The 11,174-nt window shown below is 57.4% G+C and overlaps 2 protein-coding genes across 8 annotated transcripts in view; one reads left to right on the top strand and one right to left on the bottom strand.

The window, feature by feature from the left end:
* Positions 1 to 300: 300 nt before the first annotated feature.
* On the bottom strand, positions 301 to 6,239 carry ZDHHC24 (zDHHC palmitoyltransferase 24). Of its 5 annotated transcripts, none has more exons than XR_012159842.1 (5): positions 5,733 to 6,239; positions 4,886 to 5,163; positions 3,934 to 4,246; positions 2,489 to 2,898; positions 301 to 1,048 (listed from the first exon to the last, which is right to left on the bottom strand). XR_012159842.1 is itself a non-coding variant. In XM_073352093.1 (4 exons), the coding sequence occupies exons 1-3, from the start codon at positions 6,005 to 6,007 to the stop codon at positions 3,936 to 3,938; spliced, it is 864 nt and encodes a 287-aa protein (XP_073208194.1). In that variant the 5' UTR covers positions 6,008 to 6,239; the 3' UTR covers positions 301 to 1,048; positions 3,934 to 3,935. The 5 variants fall into 5 exon arrangements, 2 of the variants coding, with proteins under 2 accessions (XP_073208194.1, XP_073208192.1); XR_012159843.1 differs by having other exon boundaries at positions 301 to 453; XR_012159844.1 differs by having other exon boundaries at positions 2,489 to 2,586.
* A 783-nt stretch (positions 6,240 to 7,022) lies between these two features.
* ACTN3 (actinin alpha 3) overlaps positions 7,023 to 11,174 on the top strand; it is a 32,245-nt gene continuing 28,093 nt past the window's right edge. The window contains exons 1-2 of one of the 3 annotated variants that reach the window (XM_073352074.1): positions 7,023 to 8,057; positions 8,307 to 9,001. In XM_073352074.1, the coding sequence (XP_073208175.1) occupies positions 8,867 to 9,001 (135 nt within the window). In that variant the 5' untranslated portion in view covers positions 7,023 to 8,057; positions 8,307 to 8,866. Of the gene's footprint in view, positions 9,002 to 11,174 lie in introns of all 3 variants that reach the window. The other 2 variants (XM_073352075.1, XM_073352076.1) reach the window with 2 other exon arrangements.

Here is an 11,174-nt window from a genome sequence, read left to right as displayed (position 1 = left end):
CTGAGGTCGATAGCCAGGAGTGATGCCAGACTGCTTCAGATGGGGAACGAGGGGCAGAGGTTAAGCAGCGACGGGGATGCCCCAGGAGGCAGCTCTCCTTGTCTGGGAGAATGCTCCGAGGCAGCTCTCCTTGTCTGGGAGAATGCTCCATCCCTTGAGGGCTTTACATCCAGGCTGCACGGCTCTAAAAGCCATGCTCTGGTTCCACCCCCAGATCTGGGCCAGAGGCAGGAAAAGCTGCAGGGGGTCAGGCTGGGGCTCAAAACAGGCCCCTCCAAAATCAGACAAATCAATCTTCAGTCACTGTGCACCTGGGGCTTGGAGCTTTATTGGAAAGCAGTGGGGGCAGGGTGCCAGAGGAAAGCCCCCACCTGGGAGAGGGGCTGGTAAGGCAATGAATCCAGCCTCTGGAGGGTGCGCTGTCCTGCTGGGCCGGGCCGGGCCGTGGGAGAACTGTGCAAACACAGAAGACAAGCAGTTTTAGCCCTGGGCTTGCAGAACGACAGTGTTGTGCTGCTTGTGCTTTAAAAGGAGAGAACTGGAAACCACAAAAGGTTAGTGCAGTCAGGAGGGCACTGGACTGGGAGCCAGGACTCCTGGGCTCTATTCCCTGAGCTGGGTAGTCCCTTTTCCTCTGGGTGCCTGTTTACCCTCCCACCTTGGGACTGTTAAGACTGTGAGGTCTTCAGGGCAGGGACTGTTTCTCATTCTGTGTTTGGACTGCACCTGGAACAGGGGTCTCTGATCTTGCTCACCGGCTGCACTATGCCCAGTGCAACAGGGCCCCCCAATCTTGGTTGGAATCTGTCCAGTGCCTGGCGCAACAGTCACAACAACTGCAGAGTCCAGTGCAGACGTGGCTCAGACACGGCACAGGATCACCCACCGGGCAGCGTCAGGACCCAGGTCAGATGGGGGTGCCAGTAACCCACAGGGCAGAGCAGTGGACACAGCTTGACATTTGCCCCTCAGCAGCGCTCCCGCTCTGGGGAGAGGCAAAGCCAGCGCCAGCCCCACTGCAGTACTGCAGCACCATCCGGAAGGAGACCTGCAATCAGAGAGGGAGGGATCAGAGCTGACCTGGGCCATCATGGACGAGGCCTCCCATGGGACATACCCAGAGCAGTTTTGTGCCCCGTCCCTGGCCCATCTCAATGCCAGCACAAATTCACTCCCCCTCCCACGGGCCTGAGGCTGCCAGCTCCACAACCAGCAATGACTGGAGCAGAGCAGCCTAATCTTGGGATGAATGGATTATGGAGCAGGGTGATAGGCTAGTGGGTTACAGTGTGGGGGCTGGGAAACAGGACTCCTGGGTTCTATCCCCAGCTCTGGAGGGGAGAGGGGTCTAGTGGTTGGGGGAGTATGGGAGCCAGGACTCCTAGGTTCTGTTCTGTTCTGTCCCTGGCTCTGCCACTGATTCTCCAAGTGACTTTGGGTGAGTCCCTTCCCTCTCTTGGTGCCTGTTTCCTTTCTGTCTTTTGTCTGTTCAGACTGTCAGCTCTTGGGGCAAGGCCTGTCTCCCACTGTGTCTGTGCTGCACCTGATTTGGGGTGGGGGGGATAGGCCTTTAGGTGCTACTGTAATACCAACAGAAGAGCAGTGTCCTGAGCTAGGCTCTCTACCTGTCCCTCACCCCTCCAGCTGCTGACCCTTACCATCATTAGTGAATTCATCTAGTGAGGGATTATTCCCATTTACGATGGGGAAACTGAGGCACAGAGAGGGGAAGGGACGTAGAATAGAAATGTAGGGCTGGAAAGGACCTCAGGAGGCCACTAGTCCTTAGCCCCATGCTATGGCAGGGTTACATAGATCTAGCCCATCCCTGATAGGTGTGTGTCTAACCTGTTCTTAAAACCTCCAGAGATGGAGATTTCACAGCCTCCCTGGGTGATTTGTTCCAGTGCTTAACCACCAGAGATATACAAAGTCCCCCCCCCACCCCCCCGATAGCCACCCTAAATCTCTCTTGCTGTGAATTAAGCCATTTACTTGTTGTCCTACCCTAGGTGAGCATGGAGAACAACTGCTCACCATCCTCTTTAGTACAACCTTTTACATATTTGAAGACTTATGTCCCCCTTCAGCCTTCAGTTCTCTCACCTAAACATGCCCAATTCTTTCAATCGTTCCTCACAAATCCTTGCTCTCCTCTGGACTCTCCTGTTTGTTCAGAGCTTTCCTAAAGCGTGGGACATGAAACCAGACCCAGCACTCCAGCTGAGGCCTTGAGAGTGCTGAGCAGAGCACAGCAATTACCTCCTGTGTCTTACATCTGCCCCTCCTGCTGACAGAGCCCAGCATAACATTTCCCTTTTTCACAACAGCATCATGCTCTTGGCTCATGTTCAATTTGTGATTCACTACCCCCCAGATCCTTTTCTGTAACTCTACTGCCTACCCAGTATGTCCCCATTTGGCAGTTGTGCATTTCATTTTTCTTTCCTAAATGGAGTACTTTGCACTTGTCTGTACTGACTTTCACCTTGCTGATTTCAGATCAGTTTTCCAGTTTATCACAGTCATTTTTCATTCTACTTCCGTGCACCAAAGAGCTGGCAGCCCCTCCCAGCTGGGCATCATCTGCAAATTTTATAAGCATACTCTTTACTCCATCATCCAAGCCATTAGTGAAAATACTGAATCGTACTGGATTCAGGACAGACCCCTGCAGGACCTCAGTGGATACATCCTCCCAGTTTGACAGCGAACCATTGATAACTACTTTTTGAGGACAGTCTTTCAACCAGTTGTGCAGCCACCTTATAGCAATTTCATCTAGATGATATTTCCCTCGTTTACTTATCAGAATGTCCTGTGGGACTGTGTCAAAAGCTTTACTAAAGTCCAGTCATCATGTTCACTGCTTCCCCTTTATCCACTAGGCCAGTAACCCTGTCAAAGAAGGAAATTAGATTGGTTTGGTTATGATTGGTTCTGACAAACCCATGCTGGCTATTTCTTATAACCCTAGTATCTTCTAGGTGCTTACAAATGGATTGTTTAATCATTTGTTCCAGTATCTTTCCAGTATTGTAGTTAGGCAGACTGGTCTATACATTCCCAGGTCCTACTTTTCCCTCTTTTTAAAGACAGGTACTATGTTACCCTTTTCCAGTCCCCTGGGACCTCAACATCCTCTAATGGTTCTGCGATTGCTTTGGCTAGGGCAATTTTCATCAGGCCCTGCCAACTTGAAGACATCTAACTTATCTAAATACTATAAAAAATCACAGAACTGAAGGGCTGGAAGGGACCTCAAGAGGTCATCAAGTCAACCTCCCTGCACTGAAGCAGAACCAAGTAAAACCTAGACCATCCCTGACAGGTGTTTGTCCAACCTGTTCTTAAAAACCTCCACTGACGGGGATTCCACAACCTCCCCTGGGAGCCTGTTCCAGAGCTTAAGTACCATTATAGTCAAGAAGTTTTTCCTACTATCTAATCTAAATCTCTCTTGCCCATGACTGTCTGTCCTACCTTCAGTGGACATAGAGAACATTGGCCTCTTTATAACAGCCCTTAACATACTTGAAGACTGTTTCCCCCCCTTCTCCTTTAATCTGTTCTTTCCCTGGTCTGATCTGAGATCCTTCCCCCTTGCTAATAGTAATTGTCTTAAGCATCTGCTCCCAATTAACCTTTTTAGCGAACACTGAAGCAAAAAAGGCATTAAATACTTCAACCTTCTCCATTATATGCTCTTCTTCCCCATTGAGTAACGGCCTACACTTTCCTTAGTCTTACTCTTATTTCTGATGTGTTTAGAGAATCTCTTCTTGTCCAAGGTCAGCAGCAGAGCTGGGACCAGAAACCAGGAGTCCTGCACCCCAGTGCCCTACCCATTATGCCAGTCAGCTGGTGTTGGCAACGTGGCCAGGACTCTGGCATATCCTGCCCCCTCAGCATCAGGGTGGCTCCTGAACCCACCTTCAGAAAACGACTGGCTTGGTGGAAGGCTCAGTGCAGGGCGCTCTCCTCTCAAAGGCCACGCCATCCCCAGGAAGTGGGGAGGCCAGGAGCGGGCATAGCCAGACAAGGTGCCACCTGTCCCCCAATGCCTCCTGCAGGTTGCGGCGCCAGCCCAGGTCATAGCAGCGGCTCTCCCCAAACCACTCCCTGATCGTCTGGCCACGCAGGCTCAGCAGCACGTGTAAGAAGAGGAAGCCAGAGCAGAAGAGGAAACTGACCACGCAGGTGTCCGCCACGAAAGCATAGATGAAGGTCAAGGTGCTCACCTGGCCTGGGGAAACACAAGGGGGTGCTGTCAGTGCTAGGGCAACTAGAAGCCAGGCATTCCCCAAGGGTACACTTAGCATCCCCAGACACAACCAGGTCTTGGCATGTTCCCATTAACCCTGCTCTGCTCTCTGTTCCACTGACATGTGACTGCCTCTCGGGTAGGGCACAGGGACTGTTTATACTGGGATATCATAGTTGCCTCTGGGGTAGGGACTGAGGGAGGGCTGGGTGGCTCAGGTGACGGGAATGGGCTGTAGAGTTTCTAAGGAGCTGCCTATGCTGGAAGAGCCCCCCAGGTGCACACTCAAGACACAATCTGCAAAAACAACATGTGATTTACAGGTCCCTCAGTTTCCAAGGAGATGTCCTAAAAGGGTCTATTTTTCAGAGGGTACAGGATCAGCAATCTATAAAATCAGGGCCCTTTATGGAGCTTCTGGCTGATGCCCAGAATCATCAAATCTTGGTCTGATGTTCCTGAGGCTCGGCTGCAACACACTAAGTTTTTTAACTGGGTATTTCCTAGTTTGTTTGTTTTGAAATAAAACTAGCTGAGAACAGCTCGGTCCTAGGGGAATCAGTGGTGCTCTGCCCCCATGTGTGGATGGGCCCTTCCCAGCAGGTCCTGCCATGGCTGTACCCGTCAGCAGCATGAGCCACGGCATGAGGAGGAGGAGGATGCTGTGCAGGGTGACTCCCTCATGCAGCATGGCCATGAAGATGTCAGCGTTGAGCAGGCTGGCGTAGAGCAGGGCCACCCAGCTGTGCAGCAGGAGGCAAAGGAAGTAACGGTAGTTATGGTAGCCCACACACTGGCCCAGCAGCACACAGTGGTGGTCCCGGCGCAGCATGCACACGTTGCAGGTGTAGCAGTGGTGACAGCGGGGGGGCACGTGGGACTGGCAGGTGTAGCAGTACCTGGAAGGGAAGCAGGAGCCTCAGGGGGGTGATGCAGCGTTTCCCCGTTCTCCCCCTAGCATCCGAATAGCACATCATATTGTGCTGTCCCTAGGGCTGGAAATAGAGCGGCAGCCCCAAAAGCAGGGCAGTCCTGGGCAGGGAGTCCCCAGCAAAGAACAATGGAGCGGGCACAGTCAATCCCAATCTGTCCCCATCCCAATCTCAGGCCACTGCCACACCACATCTTGTAGAAAAGCCCTCTCTCAAACACCGACAACAGCATGACAGTACTCTAGCACCAACCTAAAGGTTGCCGGGTGCTGAGCTGCAGTTGCTCAGGTGGGGCACAGATACTGTTTATACCGGGATCCCATCCCTCGCCCGGCACGGAGATGAAGCCGCCGTGGAGGGAGAGGGGAATGGGGCTGTTTATACAGGGATCCATCACCCAGCACGGAGATGCAGCCACCTCTGGGGTGGGGTGCCAGGGCTGTTTACACAGGGATCCCTTACCTGGCGCTGAGATGAAGCTGCCTCTGGGCTGTGAGAGAGCCCTCTGCCTCCCTCTGTGACCCAGCCATACTCACTCCCAGCCCTGTCCCACGGCGCCTCCGGACAGCATGACCCCTTTGATGCTTGGGCTGCTGGTGACGAAGAGGCCCATATTGCCCAGCACGTTGGCCAGGAGGAAGAGCAGGAGGGGCAGGTGCAGGGCCAGGGGCAGCTGGGTGGGCTCCGCAGGCCAGAGAAGCAGGCACAGCACCTCTGTGCACACGGCCCCCATCAGGGCCACGGTCACACACAGGGGCAGGCACAGCGCGGCATCCAGGCGCTGCCACCGCCCGCCCCGGCCCGCCTGCATGGCTGCCAGGGGGCGCCCCACGCGAGCGCTGCCCGGGGCACAGAGCAGCCTGCTCCCCGCGGGGGCGGGGCTGCTGGCTGCCACCCTGGCCGAAGGGAAGGGGGCTTCTCTCCGGGGGCTGGTTCCCTCCCCAGGGTCTCTGCCCCGGACCGGGCTCTCGGGAGGCCTCTCCTCCACTCTCCCCTCAGCCTCCGCTTCCGCCGCCAGCTGGGCGCCACAGCGCGCCCAGCCAATCGGGGGCGGGGAGGGCTGCTTTGCCCAACCTTCCCTCTGACAGAAACCGCGATCGACCAATCGCGGTGCCCAGCGGGGGTCGTCATGGTGCCCGGTGCGGGGAGCGGGGTCACCGTGCCCGGGGGAGTCATGGTGCCCGGTGCGGGGACCGGGGTCACCGTGCCCGGGGGAGTCACCGTGCCCGGGGGAGTCATGGTGCCCAGTGAGGGGACCGGGGTCACCGTGCCCGGGGGAGTCACCGTGCCCGGGGGAGTCATGGTGCCCGGTGAGGGGACCGGGGTCACCGTGCCCGGGGGAGTCATGGTGCCCGGTGCGGGGAGCGGGGTCACCGTGCCCGGGGGAGTCATGGTGCTTGGTGCGGGGACCGGGGTCACCGTGCCCGGGGGAGTCATGGTGCTTGGTGCGGGGACCGGGGTCACCGTGCCCGGGGGAGTCATGGTGCCCGGTGCGGGGACCGGGGTCACCGTGCCCGGGGGAGTCATGGTGCCCAGTGAGGGGACCGGGGTCACCGTGCCCGGGGGAGTCACCGTGCCCGGGGGAGTCATGGTGCCCGGTGCGGGGACCGGAGTCACCGTGCCCGGGGGAGTCATGGTGCCCGGTGAGGGGACCGGTGTCACCGTGCCCGGGGGAGTCATGGTGCTTGGTGCGGGGACCGGGGTCACCGTGCCCGGGGGAGTCATGGTGCTTGGTGCGGGGACCGGAGTCACCGTGCCCGGGGGAGTCATGGTGCCCGGTGAGGGGACCGGTGTCACCGTGCCCGGGGGAGTCATGGTGCCCGGTGCGGGGACCGGGGTCACCGTGCCCGGGGGAGTCATGGTGCCCAGTGAGGGGACCGGGGTCACCGTGCCCGGGGGAGTCATGGTGCCCAGTGCGGGGAGCAGGGTCACCGTGCCCGGGGGAGTCACCATGCCCGGGGGAGTCATGGTGCCCAGTGAGGGGACCGGGGTCACCGTGTCCAGGGGAGTCACCGTGCCTGAGGGGCCCACAATGCCCACAGGTCTCAGATCGAATTAGCAGAGCTTTGCCCTTTTTCCAGGTGGCCACCCGCCCCGCTGGTTCCCAGGCCCATGCTCTGCCCCACTGCCACACCTCGGTGCAGTACAGCCCCTGCCCTGGAGGTTCATTCCGTGGTACTTCCTTTGGGGTCATGGTTTGGCACAGACCTTCCCATGCCACGTGCAGGCCGCAGACACCCTCCCTTCCACATGCCGTCCTGCGGGATGCCGCACCCTGTGGTTGGACACATGCTGCCAGGCAGCGGCAGTGCTGGACAATGCTTTGAAATCCCGGAGCCAAGTGGTTAGTGTTTGGGGTGGAGGGGGAACTGCCATTTTGCAGGAGGCAGCCAACCCCTTAAATGGGCCTGGTTTGCAAAAGGTGGAAGTTCAGGATTCAGGTCCCTGGAAATTCGGGTCCTCCTTTGAGGTTTCCTCTCCTTCCCACAATCGCTAGCCACTTCTGGGGGCTCCGAGCCCAGCCTGTGCTGCTAATAATAGCCCTGGTGTAACTGGAGCCACAGCACAGGGAGTGGGCACTGGACACCTGCAGTGCTGCTGCATTGCAGGGAAATCAGTGTCCTCTAAGCCAACTCTCCTAGTCCCTCCAGCTTTCCCTTCCCAGGGCATTCCCCCCCCCACCTGGGCCCCCCTGCAGGTGCCCGGGATGTTTATGTGTTGCTGAGACTGGGGTGGGGTACCAGATCACAGCTTCTCTGCAAGGTGCTGGCTGGTGGATATGGTATTGCCCGCCCAGGTCTCCCCCACATGCATGGCGCTGGTCAGTGACATGTTCTTCCCTGCAGGGGCCTTGCAGAATGGTAGGTAGGCTCGTGTTTCTTGCAAAGTATCTCCAAGTGCCTTGTGGGGGGGAGGGTTAGGGGGGAGTGTCAGTCCCTTGATTTTAGAGCTGGGAAACTGAGGCATTGAGCAGGGACTGGACTTGGTCAAGGTCATACAACAGGGCACTGACAGAGCTGGGAGTGCGACCCGGGAGTCCTGGCTCTTTCAGTGGCCATGGTGCCTCCCTTTGATTTTTGCAACTGACGCCATACTATCCCTGCTCCCAGCTCATTCCTTGGCCCTGGGTTCCTCCGGATGACTTAATGGCCTTTTCCAGATCTGACACCTCTGCTCCTTATTATGAACTACCTGCCTCACCACCCCTCCAGCTCCCGCTGCGGCTTATTGTGCATTTCCTGTCCCCAGACCACCAGCAAGCCACCACCCCCTGCCCTCCAGGTACAGGGTCCCTTTAAGAGCCTGCAAGGGGGGAGGGGGGTGTCTGGTCTCTGGCCTGCCAGCAGCTGTCCTCACCCTCCCTGGTTGGTGGGGACAGTCCCTCTGCACCCTCCCCCTGGCCTTTTAAAGGTGGAACCTGATCCCCCTTCCCCAGGCTGATAATACTTAATGGGGACCAGTCACGTGGGTGGCTTTTGACCAGGAGCTCAGGACAGGGCAAAGCTGCCAGCCACCAGGGGCAGAGGGATCTGACCTCCAGGAGAAGGGAACTGGTGCCTTGGGCAAGGGGCAGTGCATAGCAGCGAGGAGGGCCTGTGAGAGGGACGACTGGGGACTAAGGTGGAAGAGGGGACAGTCAGACCTGCAGAGAGGGACAAGAGGACAAGCCATGATGACCACGCAAGTAGAGAGCCATATCCAGTACAACCACTCATACATGATGACTGAAGAGTACATGCAGCAGGAGGAGGACTGGGACCGGGACCTGTTGCTGGACCCCGCCTGGGAGAAGCAGCAGAGGAAGGTGGGTGGCTATGGGGGATAGTTATGGGCCGGGGAAGCAGGGTGGGAGCCCGCGAGAGGTGCTGTGGGCAGGTGCCCATGGTGACCAGGTTTGGAGAGCTGGGCAAGGGGCTGTGTCTGTGTGAGTCAGGGCCCATGGGGGAAACTCAGCAGAGTGGGAACCTCAGAGAGGTACCAGACACTATGGTGAGAGGCTGGCCCAGGGCCCCATCTCTGCAAGAGAGAGAGTCAGGTGGGGTGTGGGGGGGTGGATTCTGAGCAGGAGAGAGGCCAAGTTGGGCACTAGATGGACAGGTACAGGGTGCCATCACTGCAAAGATTTGGGGCTTTTGGGGGCAGCCACAGAGTGGTGCTAGGGGTTACACGGGTGGGTGCAGGCCGGATCTCATCTCTGCGAGGGGCAGCCTCTGAGCGGTGCCAGGTGCTTGGAGTTACAGGGGTGGCACAGGGCTCCATATCTGCAAGGGGCAGCCTCTGAGTGGTGCCAGGTGCCCTGGGTAACGGGGCAGGCAGAAGCCCCTATCTGCAAGGGCAGACTCCGAGCAGTGTGCAAGGCTGGAGAGCCGGGCTCCGTGCCACGTAGGTTTGTCAAGAGCCAAGCCCCAAAGTGGCGGGTGTGGGGAGGTGATCTTTGGAGCAGACAGCTGCTGTGCAAGGGTAACCGATACGGCTTGATGCCCCTTCCCACTCCCAGACCCAGAAGGGTGACGCCAGTAGTGGGGAGTTGGAGGAGGTGGCTGCCTGTGTCCTGGAACAGAGTCTGCGGCATCCAAACTATGTCAGGAATGATGGGGATGCGAGGGGCCTGCTGGGCTAAATATACCCACCTGCCTTGCTGTGATCTGGGCTCTGGGCAGGCTGTGCACCAGGATCTTCCAGGTGTATGTGGCATGCTTGCCCGCTTGGACTGCTGCTTATGCATATGGCCAAGATGTTGTGTGTACAGTGGCTGTGAGCAGCCCTGGGCAATTGGTTCACGCACACACCCCACACACCCAAACTCTCCCTTGCAACAATCCCTGCATACGCTAACCCACAGCAACCCCACTCTCACATACACACAACAACCCTCCTGCAAATACTGATCCACAACAACCCCACTCCCACACACAACAAGCCCCCCTCATATACTGACCCACAACAACCCCATTCTCATACACACACAACAACTCCCCTGCATACAGTGACCCACAACAACCCCACACTCACACACACAACAACAACCCCCCTGCACACACAGACACACAACAGCTCCCCCCATTCTCTCACTCTCACACACACTCTCAAAGTGAGACACCCCCAGAGCAGTGGGCCTGATCCTGATCTCAGCCGGCAGCACATCCAGGCTGTCTCCCTTGCAATTGATGCAGTACCACTGGCGTGAGTGGGAGCAGGATCAGGCCCAGCGAATTCTGTGCCCCTTACCCCAGGAACCTCTGTCAAAGTCCATGTTCTTATGCCCAGGGTGTATCAGGCCCAGGAACCCCTAGAGCCAGAGCACAACCCAAACTGCTAACCCAAAGCCCCTGGTCCCAGCACCACAGAACTCTTGGCTGAGGTGTGCTCAGGTGGCTGCAATAGGGCAGGCGTGCACATTGCTGTTCTCCGTCAGGCATGGGTACCACGTGTCCCCTCCCTATGGTTCTGTACAAACCATTGGAGTCTCTCCCCTGGCCTGCCACCACTGCAGGGAGCTTTGAGCAGGTGGGGATGGTGCAAGGTGGGATGTTCCTTCCTCCCACCAGTCCTAATCGTGATCCTCAGCCCCCCCAGGATCCTCTCCGCGTGTACCCCTTAACACCAGGCTCTAACCTGGCAACCTATACCCAGGATGGTGGTACAGCTACATCAGGTGGGGAAAAGCTATTAGAGCCCCTGTGACCAGGGGACAGCCAGGCTGCCCCTCCTGGTGGGGAGCACTGTCTGGCTACGGGCACGTCAATGAGAGAATGCCACCCGCTTTGAAGTAGTTGCCTCCCATGTAAAGGGAGGTTCTGATCTTCCCTACACCAGGGCAACTCTGGGGTTCACTGGTTGACTTTGGATTGGCCCTGGAAAGCTGAGATCAGAGTCCGGCCTTGGCCTTGTTGCAGTCAGGGGTGACTCTGGAAACCAGAATTCAGCCCTTTCTGTTGGCACAACTCCCCACAGAATGGTGCTGCTGTCTAGGTTGA

The sequence above is a fragment of the Lepidochelys kempii genome, chromosome 7 (genome assembly GCF_965140265.1).
Source record: "Lepidochelys kempii isolate rLepKem1 chromosome 7, rLepKem1.hap2, whole genome shotgun sequence".
Taxonomy (NCBI): Eukaryota; Metazoa; Chordata; order Testudines; family Cheloniidae; genus Lepidochelys; species Lepidochelys kempii.
Note: the sequence above shows the minus strand (reverse complement) of the source record. Positions and strands in the feature narration are given on the sequence as shown.